General features: G+C 43.8%; 2 protein-coding genes across 4 annotated transcripts; both read left to right on the top strand.

Annotated features, from left to right (window-relative positions):
- The first annotated feature begins 149 nt into the window (after nucleotides 1–149).
- On the top strand, nucleotides 150–10,806 carry LOC6533192 (bestrophin-2). 3 transcript variants are annotated; one of them, XM_015194353.3, is made up of 12 exons: nucleotides 150–275; nucleotides 3,021–3,389; nucleotides 4,523–4,633; nucleotides 4,698–4,884; nucleotides 4,946–5,314; nucleotides 5,389–5,517; nucleotides 6,156–6,263; nucleotides 8,072–8,311; nucleotides 8,615–8,924; nucleotides 9,046–9,138; nucleotides 9,399–9,455; nucleotides 9,525–10,806. In XM_015194353.3, the coding sequence occupies exons 2-12, from the start codon at nucleotides 3,319–3,321 to the stop codon at nucleotides 10,091–10,093; spliced, it is 2,244 nt and encodes a 747-aa protein (XP_015049839.1). In that variant the 5' UTR covers nucleotides 150–275; nucleotides 3,021–3,318; the 3' UTR covers nucleotides 10,094–10,806. The 3 variants fall into 3 exon arrangements, with proteins under 3 accessions (XP_015049839.1, XP_002093918.1, XP_039230784.1); XM_002093882.4 differs by having other exon boundaries at nucleotides 9,213–9,455; XM_039374850.1 differs by lacking the exons at nucleotides 150–275; nucleotides 3,021–3,389; nucleotides 4,523–4,633; ... (1 more) ...; nucleotides 4,946–5,314; nucleotides 5,389–5,517 and adding an exon at nucleotides 5,733–6,092 and having other exon boundaries at nucleotides 9,213–9,455.
- A 183-nt stretch (nucleotides 10,807–10,989) lies between these two features.
- On the top strand, nucleotides 10,990–22,543 carry LOC6533191. Its single transcript, XM_002093881.3, has 21 exons — nucleotides 10,990–11,114; nucleotides 11,432–11,751; nucleotides 11,967–12,212; nucleotides 12,265–12,436; nucleotides 12,544–12,858; nucleotides 12,921–13,377; nucleotides 13,431–13,531; nucleotides 13,594–13,981; nucleotides 14,040–14,748; nucleotides 14,805–15,101; nucleotides 15,166–15,532; nucleotides 15,595–16,148; nucleotides 17,198–17,530; nucleotides 18,027–18,272; nucleotides 18,328–18,499; nucleotides 18,814–19,698; nucleotides 19,756–20,597; nucleotides 20,657–21,217; nucleotides 21,273–21,654; nucleotides 21,724–22,080; nucleotides 22,149–22,543. The coding sequence occupies exons 2-21, from the start codon at nucleotides 11,450–11,452 to the stop codon at nucleotides 22,347–22,349; spliced, it is 7,887 nt and encodes a 2,628-aa protein (XP_002093917.2). The 5' UTR covers nucleotides 10,990–11,114; nucleotides 11,432–11,449; the 3' UTR covers nucleotides 22,350–22,543.
- Nucleotides 22,544–22,559: the final 16 nt, after the last annotated feature.

Here is a 22,559-nt window from a genome sequence, read left to right as displayed (position 1 = left end):
TAAGAACCCACCAACACCTCTGTCTTTTACCCCCACACGCACACCCATTGCTTTGTGTGATCCGCTCACGTCGAGCCGTCGTCTACCTGTTGCCAACTAAACTTTGGTCGTGCGAGCTGGAGAAAAGTGAGTTAAGAGCCGCTCGCGGCCAACTCTGGAGCGCAGTTTGGTTGAGTTTGTCGAGCGGTCAGGTTGCACGGCGGTCGGCATCGCAATCGCAGTTGCAGCAGCTCGAGCCACAAGAGTCCAGCGATAAACCCGTCGTCGCGCTGTCGGTACGTGGAGCAAAATTAAAACTAAGCTGAGCTGAACCGAGCTAAACACTCGCCAGTTGATCGTGCGGAACCCCAGTGAAGCCAGCAGCACTCGAATATTACACAAAACGACTGAAAATTGTACACAAAAATACGTACGATCTCTGTTGGATATAGTTTTTCTGCTACTGCCGCTGTTTCGGTTTTCAGTTTCTGTTTTTTGTGTACTAATAAACAACAGATAAATGTTTTGAAGCGCAGTCTGTAAAGTGTAGCAAAATCGAAGGGATACCCATACTCATATGATCGGGGTGACCAGCCAGCTCCATTAGATACACGTATCCGATGGCCCGAGCATCCGTATCTGTAGCTGTATCTGTATCTGTGTATCTTTGTATCTGAAATCGTAAGCGCGTCGCACGCCAGCGCGTGTCTCCAGTTTTAAATGGCCTAGGCGGCTCCGTAAACTAAGCTCCCAGTTCCCAGCTACCAACTGGTCAAGTTTACTATTTTATTTATGTTTTTTTCGCCCCATCCGCTTAGGTGTTCGTTCAGTCGGCATTCTATTGAATAAGTGCGCGACAAAGCCAAATTCGGATGCAATTTTTCAATTGAACAAGCTTATTGAGTGAAGAGCAATTAGAAAGATGTATACGTGTATAAGCCGAAAATACTATAAATAGCGGAGTAATGAAGTAATTGATGTGTGCTGCTTGGTTGTATAATCCGCACACAGGAGTGATAAATGAATGTATTTGATGTATTAGCGAATAAATAAAAAGTTTGAAGCGATTATATGAGTACAAGCAATAAATCAATGTAAATGAATGAACAGCTTTATAGATTTAAAACCCTCGGTGATAATCTTTTCAATACCTTAACAAACACGTTAATTTTTTCCACAAAAGTGCTGTTTAAATCGCTTCAATAATACTTAATTAGTTTATGGAGAACGCTAACAATGCTAACAGATATCGGCTTAATGCCTAGATATATCTGCTTTATTGTGTGCTAATGAGGCCCGAAAACTCCCACCTTTCAAGTGGTTATTTCTGGGAACGAACAAGTGCCGGCGGAAAAAGTGCAAGTGGCAGTCGAATTGAAGAGCCACTGCCTTGACTCATTTGGTAAACAGATTGTGGGCCAAATAATCCAAAAGAAAGTGAAATTTATTCAAAACGAATTCGTCACCCATCAATGTCGGGCCCATTATGTGGGCTACTTTATATCGCGTATACGCAGTGTGTTTAATCTAGAAGCTGCAGATGATATAAGATATCCAGTTCGGTCTGACAGGCTGTTTGTTCTGAAAACAAATTACCACAGAGGTGGACAGTTGAGATTAAATCTGCGGACAGGGTCAACGACTACTATTTGTACTCAAAGAACATGCAGATTGCGAAACTTTCAGCCGTCAGCCCGTACAAATAGCTAATTTACGACTCACGACTATCTTTAATTGTTTCGAAACAACTAAACAATCAGAAAGTTCTTGGCTAGCCCAGTGGAAGTGGTGGGTGGTGGCTTCTCTGGCCGTATCAGCCGTGTAATCAAAAGCCATCGTGACTTAACGTGGCCTAGACCCCGGCCCACAACCGGTTAGGTCTCACATTCCTGAAGATCACCTGCTATGTTTGTAAACGAAATTAGCGCGCTAAAGTGAAAATTGCCGGAATCCCCCGACCCTGGCATCTGTATAACACTAAACTCCACATAGAACCCGTTTTGTGTTGCCCCCTTCTGGATTGTGGCTTCTTCAAATATTTGCAGCTTCGACCAGCGCTAAGGAGCAAAGGCAACAGGTTTCAATACTTTGCGATTCCACGTCCAAGTTGAAAACACTTTTTGAAAAATCTGTGCTAGCCCAGCGTTCGATTAATCAAAATCGCGTTGGAGATACGCAACATAAGCGGAATTAATCAAGACTCGAATCAACAAAAAACGGGAAACGATAAAGACTCGTGGCGCTGACGGCGCAAATTAAGCACCCGCAAAAAAAGAAAAAAGGTTCACAGAAAGTGCCGAATTTTTGCCCAACCCAAGGTTTTCTCATGAAAAAAGCACAAATAAACCGGAGGGCAAAAAATCCCGACTTCAAGTTGTACAACCTCTTTGCCATTGAGTAGAGTCCACAGTTTTTGGGGAAATCCTGGCCGCGCAATGATCTTCAAGTGGTTAGCAAAAAACTTAAAAGGCCAAAAGGGAATCCAAAATAATTGTGTTTACAAGGTGATTGCAATAAAGTGAATCAAGTGACTCCAAAAAGTGACTTAAAAGTAGCATATCTTATATATACATATATGTACAGTGAAAAATTTCAATATGACCATAACTCTGTTCTCAGCTTTAAACAGCGCATTTCTCCCGAACTGAAAGTGCACAGCCAATTAAATTTACAATAAATTCAAAACAACAAAATGGAAAACAGCAGCAACAACAGAAACAACAGAAACACCAAAGAAAAAATGTTCGATACGTGCCGGAATTTAAGTTGAGCTTTTCAGCCCTCCAGTTTTATTTGCATGGATTGCATGTGTATTACCTTTACGGTTTTGCTGGGCGCATGGGAGCGCTCACCTGTCGCCCCCCATTGTGTGGGCTACAGTGAAGCCCCCATAAAGTGCATTTTTAAAAACATATTTAAAAACTTTAGAAATGAAGTTCATTACATTATATGGGTTAAGTTAATGCGCTTTAGCAACGTTGCTTAACTTATAATTTATAACTAGTAAGACTAAATTGTTTAGTTTTTTTTTTATATTTTAGGAGAAGCTTAAAAACTACAGCTCGGGGAGAGCGGAAAAGAGAGAGTGTCGCAGCGGCGCGGGTGTGAGTGAGAGGGAAAGCTGCCGACGGCGACGCTATTTTCAATGACGCGACAACCAAAACAATCAACAAAATTCGCGTACGAAATCAAACAACAACTACAATTCGGCCTTCTCCGTATTGGCAGCGGCCTAGCGCCGGCCAAAACAACAACAATAATAACAACAAAAGCCAATTGTTTGTGATTAAGTAAACAAAACAAGATCACCTAAAAAAAACTAAGTCAAACGGTGGAACAATGACTGTCTCATATGCGGGAGAAGTGCCAAATGGGAGCAGCTTTGGTTGCTTCTGGAAGATCCTGTGGAAGTGAGTATTTTCTGGAAATAAATATATTCAAAAGAAGAGAACACACTAGCTAAAGGATACTTTGCAAAATAATTAAATATTTTGTTTTTGCGCTTTGAATGGTTTTTATCTAGCCAGAACCAAAAACACTTGCAAGAGTTAATGCTTAATTATTTATGAAAATAATTACGAAAATGACTGAAACTACTAGTTAAGCCAATCTGGGTCACCAGCAGAAAGGTACCGATTCCGGGGATTTTTCCGCATTACTCATTCACCTGCTCGAGTGTTTACCAACGCAATTAACATCCATCCAATACTCTGAACTCCTCTATTCAGCCACCTAGTACGAGTATGTGGTGACTGGCATCTCGCCGCCGGCAACATCTGGTTTCAGGCTATTTTGCGTTTAGAGTCTGTTTATTTTTAACCCCAGTTCGCTTTAATTGTTTCCCGAGTGCAGTCACTCGTAACTGGGCAGTTAGAATAGCAATTCCAGTTCCAGTTACTGTTGCACAGTTCCAGTTTTTGCCATTCAAACCAGAAAGAAGAAAAATTGGTAGCCAAAACAGCGAAGCTCTGAAAACTCCAATGGTGGCTTATCACACGTTCAGTAATGAATTCACTAATTGAAAAGATACTTTTATGACAGGGAAAATGTAAAAATTGCCTTAAACCTATTGTTTTTGATGGGAGCCTCGAGTTGAAGTTACTTTTAGCTTATAATATTGAACAAGAGATAAATGCCAAGCCCCAACCTAAATTTTGAAGAGAAGAAGGTAAGCGAAACCTTGATCAAAACAAACAGAACAAAGACCCCACCTGAGTAGTACCAGTTTCAAAGCGGTTATGCCAATCAATATACATATATATTTTTTTATAATGTATCATATCACACTACCAGACATTTGAATTCATTGGAACTGACATGCAAGATTGAAATACCCCATAAAATAGTTCTGCAGAACTGGTGACCCATTAGAAACGAAGACTCAATCTGAAATGCGATGAACCAGCTGTAGGGGAAAATGATTTAAAGTCTGAATGAGGAAATCATTAGTATCAGAACAGAAACCAGTTAGTTACAGTTCAAAGCCATAAATTCCTCCACTACCTACAAGTTACTTAATTTAAATCCCTTCCCCTTTTAATAGATGGCGAGGCAGCGTTTACAAATTGATCTGGCGCGAGTTAGTCGCGTATCTGTGTTTATACTATACCATAAATGTTATCTACAGATTTGGTCTGACAGAAAGTCAGCAAGCGTAAGTATTATTAGTGATCTATATAGCGGCTAAATTGTTTATAATAATATTTATTTTTTGGCAGCATTTTTAAGAAAATTCGCCTGTATTTTGGGCAGCAGAGTGAGAGCATACCCATGTCCTTTGTGCTGGGCTTCTATGTAAATCTGGTGGTGAAGCGTTGGTGGGAGCAATATAGGCTTTTGCCCTGGCCAGATACGTTGGCCCTGTTCATAAGCGCGGCCATTCCCAACTCCAATGGCGGTGTGAATGTAAGAATTTAACCCTAGATAAATCCTTGATAATCCTGATATTTAATACCCAAATATACAGAATGAAACGGGCCGCCTGATGCGTCGCAATATCATGCGCTATATGGTTTTGGCCTATGTGATCACCCTTCAGCGAATTTCCCTTCGTGTGAAACGCCGCTTTCCCACCACCCAACATCTCGTGGATGCGGGTCTCATGCACGAGTCCGAGATGAAAATCTTCGAAGCACTGAACCAGAAGAGTCCCATGTCCAAGTACTGGATGCCTCTCGTCTGGGCCACCAACATCATTAATCGGGCCCGAAAGGATGGCCTAATTGCCTCGGATCATATTGTACAAACTATTTTGGTGGAGCTCTCGGATATTCGTAGGCGTTTAGGTGGTCTGATTGGATACGACACGGTCTGTGTTCCTTTGGTCTACACTCAGGTGAGTTGCAAGCTTCTTTGGAAAATACATTTCATTCGGTAAATGAGCTGAAATCATAAAATTTCCATTTTTAGGTGGTCACCCTGGTGCTGTACACCTATTTCATAGCTGCCCTTTTGGGCCGCCAAATGTTGCCCAACGTTTTGGACAGAAATGGACGCGAAGATCCCGATCTGTTCTTCCCCCTGTTCACCGTACTGCAGGTGATTGCATTTGTTCTAAATTAAATGAAATCATTAATTTTTCTCGCTTGATTTAAGACGGTTTAGAAGTTATCTTAATTTGCACGTTCCGCCTTATTTACTATAAATCAAAGTCAATTTTGCACGTCTCGTCGTTTTGTAACGTCTCGTCGTGTTTTTGTTATTCACAATTTTTTTTTTTTTTCCGCCAAACTGAGTGGCCGAATGTAATGGCTATACCTTGTTAGCGTTACGCCGCTCGGATGCTCTATATATTGGGCTATATCATGATATGGCCAGTTACAACTGTTTGCTGTTTCCCGTTTTGGTTTCTGCGGTTCTGCGCTGGGGACAGATTTCAAGTGCCTTATGTAAACGATTCGCGGTCACGTTCCCCGTAATAAATTGGCATTTTGCCGAGCTCTGGTTTGTGTTTTGTGTTTCTCCGCGATATAAATCTGCGACAAGTGTTTAGCTATCATTATTAACTGTTAATGTCCATACCGTATAACTTGAAGCCGCAAAAAAGTGAATGGAATTGCTCAGCTTTCCCTGCCAGCTTACCCTCCAAATTATTTCCAAGTTCTGCTGAAATTGTATGACTTTGGTTTCATGATGTAATTAAACGAGATCCAATCGCCTTCCATTAATCTTTGCAGTTTGTTTTCTACGTGGGCTGGCTGAAAGTGGCCGAGGTGCTAATCAATCCCTTTGGCGAAGATGACGATGATATCGAGCTCAACTGGCTAATTGACCGACACATCAAGGTGAGTCACTGGTGCGAATAATTCGCACAATCTTAACGTAATTTGATTTGGCACATTGTCTATACGTCAGCCATCCGTTAAACATTTTTAATAAGCTGTGGCAATAATTCCTGCGGTTCATACAACCATAAAACAATCATTTTTCGTTAGAGATGCGAAAAAGATCCCCCTTAAAATTTCACACAAATAACCTGTATAACTGCCAATTAGTTGCATTTAGCATTGTGTAGATGTATGCACGAGTTTTTAAATTAAATTAGTAACAAAATTCGGAACAGATGCTTTTTGCATCGAAGCACCTACTTCCAAAGTTAATTTTCCAGCTTCTAAATGAAACCTTGGTATGCCGACATCCGCAAGATACTTATACGTATCTGTGCACAATCATAATTTCATAGGTTTCCGAGTATTATGACTGCTAAAATCTGAGTTCGCTAATTGGGTTAGCGTGCTAACTAAGTAAAGATTTTGCACTCTTGAGGCGATAATCGCTTGAGTCAGCCACTTCTTGGTTTGCTACTCAAAGGAAAGGAACATGTCTGTCTGCCACGTGCTAAAAATAACAGGCATTCTCTACATAGCCAACAAAAGACTCAGGAGCCAAGCACAACTTTAGACATATCGAACTGCAGAGTACCCTAGCAAAATACCCTATTAATATGACAAGTACAAAGATGTTTGAAATTGATTAATTATTATCTAAGATAGATGCTAGCTAAGCAAAGTCGAAGTGTGATATAAGTTAGCTTTCTTATAAGTACATCTTACTTATTTACATGTGACTGCAAGTCGTACTAAATAAATCTTTATTTATGAACTCACATTCCGTATAATTAGATACATTTTACATGAAGCAGTGACAGTAGATTTTATTAAAATATACAAATGCGACTTGGAAAAGCGTTCAAAAGCAAATAAATTAGCAAAATGGAATTTCAAATATTTCTGGTTTCCCGCCCAAGTTATGATTTCGATTTAGATGAGGGTATCTCTAGTCGACTATCCTTTCGTTACTGATGCTGATTGAAGTTTTGGACTTGGACACTCGATGTTTGTGTGCGTTAGCAGCGATTTTTGCATGTGTGCAGTGCGTGTGTGTGTGTGTGTGTTTGTATCTGTGTTTGGGGCCTGCCGTTGCTTGCAATTATTTACAAAAGTTAGCAGCAGCAGCAGCAAAAGTAAATTGAAAACAGGTTTTTGTTCAAAAAATGAGAAAATCGAGAAAAAAAAAACATACGGGCTGAAAAACATTGAAACCTCTTTTGTACAGCTTTATCATTGAATGTTGTCGTCTGTGTGTGTGTGTGTTTTTATGGTCACCACAGCGCGCTGGGTTTGCTCGATTTCGGAAATGCATCTCAAGCGGTCGCTTTTAGCCCGGTTATCAGCGGGGGGCTAATGCCAACACCTCGGCCAGGTTTTGTGGCCCATTTCAACTGCACTCCACACGAACAGACGTGACTCTTGGCTCAGTCGCTCATAAATGGCAAATTGAAAACAGAGCGCGGCAAAATGATTAAGCAAATGAGTATTTTTCATACTTTTATTATTGTTTCTTTTTCTTTTCTTTTTGCCATTTCCATTTTCTGTAGTGGGCTGTGTGCTGATTTGTGTTATGGAATAATTAAAAACTTGTAAACAATTTCACTTTTTCTTTTGTTTCGATGTGGGACAGTAGCCACGCTTGAATTATTGTGACGTAATTGGGTTTAGTGCCTCCTCGAAATGGCCCAAAAATCGCAAATGGCGAGCACGTTTCGATATTGAACAGCCCTCGACTGATCCACTTTTGATAAACTCGCTTTCAGGCTGCCTACATGATCGTGGACGAGATGCACGAGGAGCACCCCGAATTGCTGCGGGATCAGTACTGGGAGTGCGTAGTGCCCAAGGATCTGCCCTACACGGTGGCATCCGAGCACTACCGCAAGGACGAGCCCAAGGGCTCCGCCGAGAAGTACAAGGTGAAGAAGGAGGACGCCATGTACGCCAACATAATGCCCGGCGGTGGCAAGAGGATGCTCAGCGACGATGTCTACGCGGACTATGTGAGTATCTATCTTAGAAGTTCCACTCACCACATAGATTTATATTAATAGTCATTGAAAGCTAACGTTTTAATGCTCTAACTTTGACATTAGTTGCGTTGTGAGATATATTTCCAGTAAGCATAACTTTTAATGGTTATTAACTTCAACGTAAAAGGCTATAATATTTCTCAGGCTTACAGTTTTGTCATTTTCATGGGTAATGGATCATAATTTTATGCAAACGCATTTACATATATTTTTTAAGATGACTTTTTTATGCCAAGAGTTATATTTTTTAATATTATTATTTACCGCAAACAGGAAAGCGTGGACACGCCCATGGTGGAAAGGAGGAAGAACAACTGGCTGGTTCGTCAGCTCTCTCGAATGGGCTCCATGAGGAGTCAGTCCACGGCCTACTCCTCCGGCGGCATGCCCTTCAACCGGAACCGCCTCAACTCCGTCTACTCTAGTCCCGAGTCCGGCTTGCCACTGACCATCCTGCAGCAGCAGCAACTGCAGCAGGCGCATCAGCAGCAACAGGCCGGATCGCAGCCAAGTAAATCGAGTCTCTATGGGAAGTTTGTGCATCGCAAGTCGATCAGAGCTCAACGCCAGCTGATCAAGCAGAGTAAGTAAATAAATAAATTATTAATATTAATGGAATTCAAATAAACAATTTTTCTGCTAGTGACAAATTCTGGAAACCCCCAAAAGTATGCTTTACATTTTGAATTATTTATATTTTTCAGACTCCAAATTAAATGGCTTGAATGTGAGTGTGGCCAAGACCAGACCGCGGATACCCACACCCGAGGTGGCCAAGGATGGCAACACGAATCCAGGTGAGTAACCAGCCACATATTCTGCACAACACATGCAACTTTTTGAACGAAACGCACCACTCCCGCCCGTGTAGCCACCAGCTCGGTCCTAATGGCACCACAGCAGCTGAGCACCACCAGCGCACCACCGGGCATGTACCCCTCCACCTACGCACCCGACACCCTACTGCACCAGGAGAGCGGCCAGGTGCTGGGCACGCTGCTGCTCTCGCCCATCAAAGAGATGGATAGCTCATCGTCCAATAACACTCTGATTCCAGGGCATCCGGCCACAGCAGCTCTGGCAGCCAGCATGAAGGAGGGATACACGCCGAGCAGTAAGTGCCAATATCCAGATTAATATTTATTTCCATTTCTTAATTTTTGTTTCCTTTCATAACTTGCAGCTATGCCCGCTGCCACGAACATCACCACACTGTCGTTCCCCTTCAGCGTGACCACCACAGGTGGGGAAACGATGCCCACTGGAACACTGAGCATCCTGCCCATTTCGGCCAACGCCCAGCTGCCGACGATCACGACGACGGCAAGTGGGTACGATCCCAACGATGTGATTACCACGATACCGGTGTCCTTGTCCATCCAGCGATCCCCATCAGCACTCTCCATCGTGGAGCTGACCGGTGCCGATGTCCAGGATGGATATAGCAACAGTGGGTCAAGCAATGGCAATGGTGGCATTACCACCACGGCTCTGCTGTCCGTGAAGCCGCTCAATGGCAACCAGAACATTTCGCGAAACAACAGTTTCAACCTGAGCCTCAATCTGCAGGATCCGCAGCAACGATCCTCGATGAGATCAGCGGGTCCCACAGATACAGTGGACACCTCAGGCACGATGCCCATGCCCCATAGAAGTGGAGGCCTGGAAACGGGCGGAGTCGGAGGATCCTCGGCACCCTCAACTCTGGCGAAGCACAAGCCGGAACAAAAGACCGGAGAGGTGTACGTCTGACATTATTAACAGTCGGATTAGATTAGTTTAGACTTGATCGGAATTCGAGCCACGTAATTTTATTTAAGAAGCAATTGGCACTGTGCCACCCAGAACCACTAAAAATGATATTATCAGTAGCCTGAAAAAGTAAGATTATTGCCAGGATTTTATCCTCAAAGTCTAGTAATCACTTTTCCATTAGCAAATCAAGCAGCAGTTCATATAGTCTTTTACTATTTTTGGAGTTGCTAAAAACAAATGTTTAACTAAAATTTAACCATTCCAATATCTTATACTTTTTTACTTTATAAGAGCAGCTCAACAAAATTCTAGTAAATAATGAACGAATATTACCAACCGAGTGGAACTGTAAACTGTAAAGAGCATTGTATATAATTATATTATTTTATAGGAAATTGACTTACTGTTTTGGCACTTGCCATATAAGCTAAGCGTTGGAATCTTTGCATAACTTTTTAAAGAATCTCTATCTCGTGTAGGCAGTGTAAATACTTGTAAACCAACACACTATGTGATATGCGATTGTTAACCAGCTAGATTTTTTATCTTTACAAGTACAGATAAATAAGTGCCTAAGTTTATATTCTGTAATTATAAACCGCTGTATGTGAATGTAGAAAATGTATGCAAACGTGTCCTTTTGTACAGATGAAGCAACAACTTCTTGTAGTTATATTTTGAAATAAAATCCATCACTTAACAAAACCATACTTTTAGCCAAACTTTTTGTGTATATAAGAGTTGCTGGGGAGTACACATTTTCACGACATTACACACTGACACTCTTCCCTCCATCAATCAAGACTCTTCGAACCTACCCCAAGAGAAAGATCAATTAGAATTTGAACCCCAACGGTGCGATATATGTACGCAGCGAATTTAAATGGATGCTCATGGAAGATGGCAAGTCAGTCGCGCTTGGGCGCTCAAGCGGTTGCGATCTGCGGACAACATTCATCTTCGATCTGGAGCAAGTGCGAATAATTGAAGGATCTATCAAAAAAGTGGCAATTAAAAGGTGAATATCCCCCGGAGCATAACCAGTGAACGGAACAGATTTCAAACAGAAGCCGAAGAAGAAGCCCAAACAGTTGCGCTTCAATTGGTGAAGGAATGTGTGCAATAATATATATTCTATTACTCGTTAACCTCGCGGGTCAATCACAACTATGTGGCCAAAGAAACAAACTTGCATGCGGACGCAAAGTGTTACTTAATTGAATTAACCTTTTGTCTGGTTCGGTTCGAACTTGTGGTCGCTTTGAGTGAGGAAATCTTGACCACGGATCGATGGCGCATTGTATAATAAAGCCCATTTAATTGTCAATTCGTCAGCGAGGACTAACCATCACCATGGAGCGAGACGAGGCGTCCACCTCGACCAGCGAGGGCAAATCCCAGGAGGAGGCGCCCACGGCGGAGGGTTTGGAGCCCACTGAGCCCATTGCTTTCTTGAAACTTTTCCGATTCTCCACCTACGGCGAGATCGGCTGGCTGTTCTTCGGCTTCATCATGTGCTGCATCAAGGCTCTCACTCTTCCAGCCGTGGTCATCATCTACAGTGAGTTCACATCCATGCTGGTGGACCGGGCCATGCAGTTTGGCACCAGCTCAAAGGTCCATGCCCTTCCACTCTTCGGAGGTGGTAAAACACTGTAAGTGCTCACAATAGTAAATAGTAAGCTAATTCTTGAACGAAGAGAAAGAATAAATCAGATATTTATTATTTATCACTCATACGCAGGGTGGGCCAAGCTAACAAATTTATTGATTGATTGAATAAGTAATATTGATATAATTTAATGAAAATGGTTTTATTCCATTATGTTATTTATAATCTAAATTATTTACTAATTCAATAAACTTTCAGTACGAATGCCTCTCGGGAGGATAATAACGAGGCCTTATACGATGATTCCATATCGTATGGCATACTCTTGACCATCGCCTCCGTAGTGATGTTCATCTCGGGCATTTTCTCCGTGGATGTCTTTAATATGGTGGCACTGCGTCAGGTCACTAGGATGCGAATAAAGCTGTTTTCATCCGTGATTCGCCAGGATATAGGCTGGCATGATCTGGCCAGCAAGCAAAACTTCACACAGAGTATGGTGGAGTAAGTATCTTAAAGCTAAATGAAGCAGTTACTATCTGAATTTTATTTTCAGCGATGTAGAAAAGATACGAGATGGCATCTCAGAGAAAGTTGGTCACTTTGTTTATCTTGTAGTTGGATTTATCATAACTGTGGCCATTTCATTCAGCTACGGCTGGAAACTCACCCTAGCTGTGAGCTCTTACATACCACTGGTGATCTTGGTCAATTACTACGTAGCTAAGGTAAGAAAAGGAAAGGAGTTTGATATAGGCCGTATTTTAGTTTACAGTTTAAAACTTAGCCCAAAGCCAACATGCTATTTTCTTAGAGTTACCTTTAACTATTTCAGTTCCAAGGCAAGCTGACTGCCCGAGAACAGGAATCCTATGCGGGAGCTGGCAATTTGGCCGAGGAAATACTGAGTTCCATACGCACTGTGGTCTCGTTTGGTGGAGAAAAGTCCGAGGTACAGCGCTATGAGAACTTCTTGGTCCCAGCTCGAAAGGCAAGTCAATGGAAGGGCGCCTTCTCGGGGGTCAGTGATGCCGTATTGAAATCAATGTTGTATCTGTCCTGCGCCGGAGCCTTTTGGTATGGTGTCAATCTCATCATCGATGATCGAGATGTGGAAAACAAGGAGTATACACCAGCTATTCTGATGATTGTAAGTGTTTCAAAGGTATATTCTTATTGCATATATATTATAGTTGATATATATATTACCAGGCCTTCTTTGGTATCATTGTGGGTGCGGATAACATAGCCAGAACAGCTCCATTCTTGGAATCCTTTGCCACCGCCCGCGGCTGTGCCACCAACCTGTTCAAAGTCATCGATCTGACATCCAAGATCGATCCTCTTTCCACGGACGGAAAACTGTTGAACTACGGCCTACGTGGTGATGTGGAGTTCCAGGATGTCTTCTTCCGATATCCCTCGCGTCCGGAGGTCATTGTACATAGGGGTCTTAATATTAGGATTAGAGCTGGTCAAACAGTGGCCTTGGTTGGTTCTTCTGGCTGTGGCAAGTCTACTTGTGTCCAATTGCTACAGAGATTCTACGATCCTGTCTTTGGATCGGTGCTCTTGGATGACTTGGACATTAGAAAGTACAATATCCAATGGTTGAGATCGAACATTGCTGTTGTGGGCCAGGAACCTGTGCTATTTTTGGGCACAATAGGTACGTAGATACAAACCCAAAATATAAATAAATTAATATTATTTCTTTAACAGCACAAAACATAAGCTATGGTAAGCCAGGCGCCACACAAAAGGAGATTGAAGCAGCTGCCACACAGGCGGGAGCACATGAATTCATTACCAATCTTCCAGAGGTTAGATACTAGAATTAAAGGATCTACAAGGAAAATAAGTAAATCTCCTTTTCAAATTACAGAGCTATCGCAGTATGATTGGAGAGCGAGGCTCCCAGCTCTCCGGAGGTCAGAAACAACGCATAGCCATTGCTCGAGCCCTCATTCAGAATCCCAAGATCCTGCTGCTGGATGAAGCCACTTCTGCTCTGGATTATCAATCCGAGAAGCAGGTTCAACAGGCCTTGGACTTGGCCAGTAAAGGTCGTACAACCATCGTGGTCTCCCATCGATTGTCAGCTATTCGCGGTGCAGATAAGATAGTCTTTATTCATGATGGTAAGGTTCTGGAGGAGGGTTCCCACGATGATTTGATGGCGCTGGAAGGTGCCTACTACAACATGGTTCGTGCTGGCGATATCAACATGCCCGATGAGGTGGAAAAAGAGGCAAGCATTGAGGACACAAAAAGTAAGTACTCCTTGAGACAGTCATTAAGAAGTAGAAATACATTTTTAATACCTTCTAGGAAAAAGTCTGGCTCTGCTTGAGAAGTCCTTTGAGACGAGTCCCTTGAACTTCGAGAAGGGCCAAAAGAACAGTGTCCAGTTTGAGGAACCTATTATCAAGGCACTCATCAAGGATACCAATGCCCAGATAGCTGAGCCTACGCCTGAGAAACCAAATTTCTTCCGCACTTTTTCTCGGATCCTTCAGCTTGCCAAACCGGAGTGGTGTTACCTGATTCTTGGAACAATAAGCGCCGTTGCTGTGGGATTTTTGTATCCAGCATTCGCGGTGATCTTTGGAGAATTCTATGCTGCTTTGGCCGAAAGGGATCCGGAGGACGCACTGCGTCGTACGGCTGTTCTATCCTGGGCCTGTTTGGGCCTGGCATTTTTGACCGGATTGGTTTGCTTCCTTCAGACTTACTTGTTTAACTACGCGGGCATTTGGCTTACCACCAGGATGCGAGCCATGACCTTCAATGCGATGGTGAGTCAGGAAGTGGGATGGTTCGACGACGAGAACAACTCGGTGGGAGCTCTATCCGCTCGCTTGTCCGGCGAGGCAGTTGGTATCCAAGGAGCCATTGGCTATCCCCTGAGTGGAATGATCCAGGCGTTGTCCAACTTCATATCAAGTGTCAGCGTTGCCATGTACTACAACTGGAAGTTGGCCCTGTTATGCTTGGCCAATTGTCCCATTATAGTGGGATCTGTGATCCTGGAAGCCAAGTGAGTTGTGATATTGTAGTTCCCACTCCAGGTTTCTACATCTTTGATTATTACAGGATGATGTCCAATGCTGTTGTGAGGGAAAAACAGGCGATTGAGGAAGCTTGTCGCATTGCCACCGAATCCATAACCAACATACGCACTGTGGCCGGTCTGCGAAGGGAGGCGGATGTCATCCGGGAGTACACGGAGGAGATCCAGCGGGTGGAGGTGCTCATCCGCCAAAAGCTTCGATGGCGCGGAGTCCTCAACTCCACCATGCAGGCATCGGCCTTCTTCGCGTATGCAGTGGCTCTTTGCTACGGAGGTGTTTTGGTGTCCGAGGGTCAGGTGCCATTCCAAGATATTATCAAGTACGGAAGGCCATCCAATCTAGTATCAAACAATCATTTCAAACATTATTATCATTATTTCTAGGGTATCGGAGACATTGCTGTATGGCTCCATGATGCTAGCTCAATCTCTGGCCTTTACACCTGCCTTTTCCGCTGCTCTGATCGCGGGACATCGCCTGTTCCAGATACTGGATCGCAAACCAAAGATTCAGTCACCCATGGGCACCATTAAAAACACACTCGCCAAGCAATTGAATCTCTTCGAGGGTGTGCGCTATCGCGGCATTGAATTCCGTTACCCAACACGGCCGGATGCGAAAATCCTCAATGGTTTGGATCTTGAGGTGCTCAAGGGTCAAACGGTGGCCTTGGTGGGTCACTCCGGGTGTGGAAAATCCACCTGCGTGCAGCTGCTCCAGCGCTACTACGATCCCGATGAGGGCAGCATTGTAAGTCACTTAACCAAAATTACCGCTTTATATATAGCTAACTTTACTCACTCTTTATCCAGCACATAGATCACGATGATATCCAACACGACCTGACCCTCGAAGGAGTAAGGACCAAGCTGGGTATAGTCTCCCAGGAGCCCACTCTTTTCGAGCGCTCCATAGCGGAGAATATAGCCTATGGAGACAATCGGCGATCGGTGTCCATGGTGGAGATCATTGCTGCTGCCAAGAGTGCCAATGCTCATAGTTTCATTATTTCCCTGCCCAATGGCTATGATACGCGGATGGGAGCCCGAGGTACTCAGTTGTCTGGTGGACAGAAGCAGCGAATCGCCATTGCCAGGGCGCTGGTGAGGAATCCCAAGATCCTGCTACTGGATGAGGCCACCTCAGCATTGGATTTGCAAAGCGAGCAGTTGGTCCAACAGGCCCTGGATACCGCGTGCTCTGGACGAACCTGTATTGTCATAGCCCATCGACTGTCCACTGTCCAGAATGCCGATGTGATCTGTGTGATCCAAAATGGTCAGGTGGTGGAGCAGGGCAATCACATGCAGTTGATTGCACAGGGTGGCATTTACGCGAAACTACACAAGACCCAGAAGGATCATTGAATATTATCTATACATTTTTATAAATCTCACCAAAAGCCAAAATACACTTGCCACCAAAAAAAAAAACTAAATAAACTTTTACACAACTCTTTATCCATTAAATACTTGTTTATAATTACTGAGGCGAAATAAGTTATCCAATAATGGGCGAAGATGATGTTTAGGTAACTCTGTTTGCAAGGTGTACAATTATTAGGGGTATAAGTTGTAAGATCCACCATCAAAGTTATCTAACTGATAAGAGTGCAATCTTTGGGGCATGTCTATAAAGCCAGCCACCCACACGACTGGTGTTTATTTTTCATGGTCAATGACATGCAAACTTGATTTGGCGTTGTGAAATGATAACAGTTCCCAATTAAACAGCGAAGATCATAAGTTTAACTGTCTGGAATGCAAATGACGCCAAATTTCAGTACTATGCCTGACCCATTTCCGCGATAGATGGGTGCACGGTGCACACCTTGCCAGGAGGTAAGACGATAGTCAACGATTTTCCACCAGTCATCATGAACCTTGAGAAAAATCAATTCAATTGATATTAATAAAAAGAACATAAGGGGTTCGCTTCTCCTAATAGAAACCGAATTTGTAGAAAAACTGACGCCATTGCCGCCAGAACCGTCAGTCGCTTTCTACAGTCCCAACGGAACAGACGTGGAACATTTTGCTCCGGATAGCAATAGCATCGAAAGAAAGAAATACAAAAAGCTGGCAGTAGTTGCCAACGATTTTGTGGGACCGCGGAATGCAAAACAATTAAAGCTAAACACGATCCCAGGCAGATCAGCCTCATCGGCAGTGCATCTGGCGTAGCACCACAATCTCCGTCAGAGACGGAGTTAATTACCCACAGCCAAGAACCCATTCGCGACCATCTCCGTACACATCCAACCATCCAACCATCGGAGATCGGAGATCGGGGATCGGAGGGCATTTGGAGCAGTGGAACTGCGGGCGTTTCGATTTTTGGTTTCGCCCTGCGCGCGCGCGTTTTCTTAACTATTAATTGACCCCGCCGGTCAATGAGTTTGGTGTATAGGCGATAGTTCGCCCATATAGTGATCACAATGACGGAGACCCGCGAAGATGTTCCTGCTACGGATGCGGATGACGCCGCGCCGGAGGCCCAGAAGAAGGCAAAGACCAAGGAGACGGCCCAACCCATAGTCAGCTACACACAGCTCTTTCGTTACATCGCTGGCTGGGATTATCTACTGCTCCTGTCGGCTATTGTGGCGGCATTTCTGCAATCCCTTGTCTTTCCCATTGCCATTGTGGTCTACAGCGAACTGGTGGCCATGTTCATCGAAAGAACTCTGGGTCAGGGCACCAGTTCGGTCACCATCGGATTGTCGCTCTTCGGTGGCGGAAAGATACTGTAAGTTTAATTTTGGCAATGAATATATAATTGATACTCTTCCGTATCACAATTTTTCTAGCCTATACATCATACATTAATTAAAGAAAGTGTATGTTAGCATCATGACTGTTTTATTTGAAGCATGCACTTATATTTAGCTTTTAAAGAATTGAAATTGGGTGAGGATGAATCAATTCTTCGTTCTCTTTCAAAGCAAACGCACGTGTTCTACGATTAGCGGTCCGCGAATTTCTTTATCGTTTCGTAAAAGGGTTTTGCCGTCTTTTAAGTAAAAGCCTTTTAGGTAAAACAAAAAGGGTTGGAATAATGCCAAAAATACAAGGACTGTGCTGTAAACAAAATTCTTTGAAATGTAATGATGTAGGTAGGGTTTTCAGTAGTTGTGTGTTTAAACTAATTCCAACGGGTTGTGCGTCAAGTTGGCGAAAAAGTTTGGTTTCATCTCAGTTAAAAGAAAGCTAAATGGGTAATTATTTCATTGATATATCCTTAGCACAAATGCCACATACGAGGAGAATATGCAGGAGTTGCGCAAGGACAGCGTATCATTCGGCATACTCATGACCCTGAATACTCTGCTGATGCTCTTCTCCGGAGTTTACTATGTGGATGCCTTCAACAGATTGGCTCTGAAACTCACAGTCCGCATGCGAAGGGAATTCTTCAAGGCCACTCTAAGACAGGAGATCGGATGGCATGACATGGCCAAGGATCAAAACTTTGCCGTTCGCATTACGGAGTGAGTAAAGTTGAACAACTATGCGAAGATATTTATTAACCCAATTTCTATTTAGCAACATGGAGAAAATACGCAGTGGCATTGCTGAAAACTTAGGTCACTATGTGGAGATCATGTGTGATGTCACAATCAGTGTAGTTCTTTCCTTTGTCTACGGATGGAAATTGGCTCTGGCAATAGTGTTTTATATACCCCTAACCCTGTTTGTCAACTCAGCAGTGGCCCATGTAAGTTAATTAAAGGCACTAAATTTTTGTTTTAAAATTTTTAAAAAGAAAACGTTTGCGAGAACCGTGTATTTGTTCTCAAGAGCCTTTAGTGAACTTGGCCAACATGTTGGCTTATCCAAAAATAGTTCATCCAAAATAGAACAAAGCTCTCTTCTCTCGGAATGAAAACATTTATTTAGCGCGAATTTTACACGTGATTGAGTGAGGAAACAAATATAAACATACACATATTCCGCGCAACGTGGCAACAGTGCTTGATAATTATTTTCTTCTGATTGTTTATATTTTTCTATTTGTTAATTTATTTGCAGTACCAAGGAAAGCTGACGGGCCAGGAGCAAAGTTCCTATGTTCGAGCCAGCTCGGTAGTTGAAGAAGTGATTGGAGCCATCCGAACTGTGGTGGCATTTGGAGGAGAACGAACCGAGTCCCAGCGCTATGATAGTCTGCTGAAACCCGCTCTCAAGGCTGGCAAATGGAAAGGAGCCTTCTCCGGACTGAGTGACACGGTGATGAAGGCCATGTTGTTTATCACAGGAGCGGGTTCTTTCTGGTACGGAGCCAATTTGATTCTCTACTACCGGGATCCCAGCATTCCCATTGACGAAAGGGCATACACGCCAGCGGTTGTGATGATTGTGATATCGGGCATTATCGTGAGTGCCAATCAGATATCACGAACCTCGCCTTTCTTGGAGACATTCGCCATGGCTCGAGGATCGGCTTCAGCCATATTGGATGTGATAGATCGAACATCCCTGATTGATCCACTCTCCAAGGCTGGTAAAATCCTGAACTATGGTCTGAAGGGAACCGTAGAGTTCAGAGATGTCTTCTTCCGCTATCCTGCCAGAGAAGATGTTATTGTACTGCGTGGTCTGAATGTAGTCGTTGAGGAAGGTCAAACTGTGGCCCTGGTGGGTCCTTCAGGATGTGGCAAGTCCACTTGCATACAGCTGTTCCAGCGCTTCTATGATCCCGTCTTCGGGCAAGTTCTATTGGATGGCGAGGATGTCCGGAAGTATAACATCAAGTGGCTGCGTTCGAACATTGCCGTGGTGGGTCAGGAACCCGTTCTCTTTCAGGGCACAATTGGGGAAAATATCCGGCATGGCAAGCCAGAAGCCACACAAAAGGAAGTCGAAGACGCTGCTAAAGCCGCCAATGCTCACGATTTTATCATAGCTCTACATAAGGTAAGTATTGGAAACTCTGTTTAAAAGAATGTACTATAAAATGCCATTAACTTTAAGGGCTACGATACGGACATCAGCGAGAAGGGCGTTCAGCTTTCGGGAGGTCAGCGTCAGCGTATTGCAATCGCAAGAGCTCTAATTCAGCAGCCGAAAATTCTGCTTTTGGATGAGGCCACCTCCGCTTTGGATTACCATTCCGAGAAGCTGGTCCAGGCTGCGCTGGACAAGGCCTGCAAGGGTAGAACCACCTTGGTGGTGTCCCATCGTCTTTCGGCCATCAGGCACGCCCATCGAATTGTTTATATTGAAAATGGCAAAGCAGTGGAGCAGGGCACCCATGAGGAGTTGATGAAGCTGGAGGGATTCTATCATAAAATGGTCACCGTGCATTCCTATGATGATTCCGCCGAGGAGCTGCTAAATGAACTGGAAGAAGTGGCCGAGATCAAGGAGAGGAAATTGTCCTATGAAGTTGAACCTTACCAACTGGGCACCCGAAACTCCATTGTGTCGCTGGAAAAGAATGCAGAGTTTCAGATGAAGAACCTAAATGGCCTGGCCAATATAACTTTGAATCCGGAATTTGAGGATGCGGGAGTTCCGTCCGGAAATTATATCAGCACGTTCTTTCGCATTTTGGGTTGGGCTCGACCAGAGTGGAGTTTTCTCATTATTGGCGCCATTTGTGCTGGACTCTATGGTGTTACCATGCCGGTGTTTTCCGTGGTGCTAGCTGAGCTATATGGATCGTTGGCCAAGCCAACGGACGAGGAAGTACTTGACCAAAGTGCGTCCATGGCCATCATCTCCCTGGTAATTGGAATCGCCGCCGGCGTGGTCTGCTACATTCAGACATTTTTCTTCAATCTAGCGGGAGTCTGGCTTACTATGCGAATGCGGTGAGTTATAAACAGCTCATTCCCCCTTACGATTTTATTTTAAATATGTTTTTGTACAGCTCCAAGACCTTTAAATGCATCATGAACCAGGAGATGGGATGGTTTGATCGCAAGGAGAACAGCATTGGAGCCCTTTCAGCCCGACTATCCGGCGATGCGGCCAGCGTTCAAGGAGCCATCGGTTTTCCGCTGAGCAACATCATCCAGGCGTTTACCAACTTCATCTGCAGTATAGCGATTGCCTTTCCCTACTCCTGGGAATTGGCCCTAATTTGCCTAAGCACCTCGCCCTTCATGATTGCATCCATTGTTTTCGAGGCTCGATTTGGGGAGAAATCGGCGTTGAAAGAGAAGGAGGTACTGGAGGAAACCAGTCGCATAGCCACCGAAACTATTACACAAATTCGGACAGTAGCTGGACTACGACGAGAGGAGGAGCTGATTAGGATATATGACAAGGAGGTGGAGCGATATCGGACGCAGATCCTCAGTCGACTGAAATGGCGAGGACTGGTTAATTCCTTGGGCAAATCCCTCATGTTCTTCGGCTACGCAGTGACTCTGACATATGGTGGACACATGTGTGCTGATGGCAAAATCAAATTTGAGACGATTATGAAGTGGGTTAACGCGAATTGCTGGCGTAAATCAACTATTAAATATTTAATTTTTCAGAATATCCAACACAATGCTGTATGGTCTATTTATTCTGGCCCAGTCCCTGGCCTTCACTCCCGCGTTCAATGCTGCTCTCCTTTCCGCCAATCGAATGTATGAGATCATTGATCGTAAGCCACAGATCCAATCACCCGAATCCTTCGAGATCCAACAGAATGGCAATGGAACGGCTTACAAGACGAATGTCGTCCAGCAAGGAGTCAGCTATCGTGGCCTCAACTTTTCCTATCCCTCGAGACCACATATTAAAGTCCTACAGAACTTCCATCTGGATATCAATCAGGGTCAGACGGTTGCCTTGGTGGGTGCTTCGGGATCGGGAAAATCCACATGCGTACAGCTACTGATGCGGTACTACGATCCGGATGAAGGCAAGATTGTAAGTAGCTTTTAAAAGCAGAGCACTTTAATTAACTACTATTATATATTTAATTTATTTTTGTTTTAGCTCATAGACCAAGAGAGCATCCACCACGACATGGACCTAAAAACTCTACGTCGGCGACTGGGCATTGTGTCCCAGGAACCATCACTTTTCGAGAAGTCCATCGCCGATAATATTGGCTATGGAGACACCTCGCGACAGGTGCCCATGCAGCAAATAATCGAGGCGGCCAAAATGGCCAATGCCCATGAGTTTATCATGTCCCTGCCTGCGCAGTATGACACGGTTCTGGGCTCCAAGGGCACCCAACTTTCCGGTGGGCAAAAGCAGCGAATTGCTATTGCTCGAGCGATGGTGAGGAATCCCAAGATCCTTCTGCTGGACGAAGCCACCTCTGCACTGGATTTCCAAAGTGAACGGGTGAGTTTTCCATTTTAAATGCACCATATTCAGATAATGTAATTTAATTGACTTAAATATCATTCCAGGTGGTGCAACAAGCTTTGGACTCGGCATGTTCAGGACGAACCTGTATAGTAATAGCTCATCGCCTGTCCACCATCCAAAATGCCAATGTGATTTGTGTAATTCAAGCCGGAAAGATTGTGGAGCAGGGTACTCATTCGCAACTGCTGGCCAAGAATGGCATTTATTCCAAGCTCTATCGCTGTCAGACGAAAGCCTCTTGAAAAGACTACATACAGACCAGAAGAAATCATTAAAATTAAGTTGGAAAACAATTTTCCAGGAATACTTCAACGCACGAAAATATGCAATGAATTTGCCCTTAGCTGTTAGTTGGGACAACAACCAAAGTAATTTGGCCATAAGCAATGAAACATTTGAAGTAGTTGTTAAATAAATGAATATGAAGATAAAAAAACTAACTCCCATTATTT

The sequence above is a fragment of the Drosophila yakuba genome, chromosome 3L (genome assembly GCF_016746365.2).
Source record: "Drosophila yakuba strain Tai18E2 chromosome 3L, Prin_Dyak_Tai18E2_2.1, whole genome shotgun sequence".
Classification (NCBI taxonomy): Eukaryota; Metazoa; Arthropoda; class Insecta; order Diptera; family Drosophilidae; genus Drosophila; species Drosophila yakuba.
Note: the sequence above shows the minus strand (reverse complement) of the source record. Positions and strands in the feature narration are given on the sequence as shown.

What these genes read in the sequence shown, in the direction of transcription:
- LOC6533192 (XM_002093882.4), top strand. Translation starts at nt 3,319, where the DNA reads ATGACTGTCTCATATGCGGGAGAAGTGCCAAATGGGAGCAGCTTTGGT. An exon ending in CCCTGTTCACCGTACTGCAG is followed by an intron (nt 5,518 to 6,155) that starts GTGATTGCATTT and finishes TAATCTTTGCAG; the next exon opens with TTTGTTTTCTACGTGGGCTG. An exon ending in GGAGGGATACACGCCGAGCA is followed by an intron (nt 9,456 to 9,524) that starts GTAAGTGCCAAT and finishes CATAACTTGCAG; the next exon opens with CTATGCCCGCTGCCACGAAC.
- LOC6533191 (XM_002093881.3), top strand. Translation starts at nt 11,450, where the DNA reads ATGGAGCGAGACGAGGCGTCCACCTCGACCAGCGAGGGCAAATCCCAG. An exon ending in CACCAGCTATTCTGATGATT is followed by an intron (nt 12,859 to 12,920) that starts GTAAGTGTTTCA and finishes ATATATTACCAG; the next exon opens with GCCTTCTTTGGTATCATTGT. An exon ending in TGGATTTCCAAAGTGAACGG is followed by an intron (nt 22,081 to 22,148) that starts GTGAGTTTTCCA and finishes ATATCATTCCAG; the next exon opens with GTGGTGCAACAAGCTTTGGA.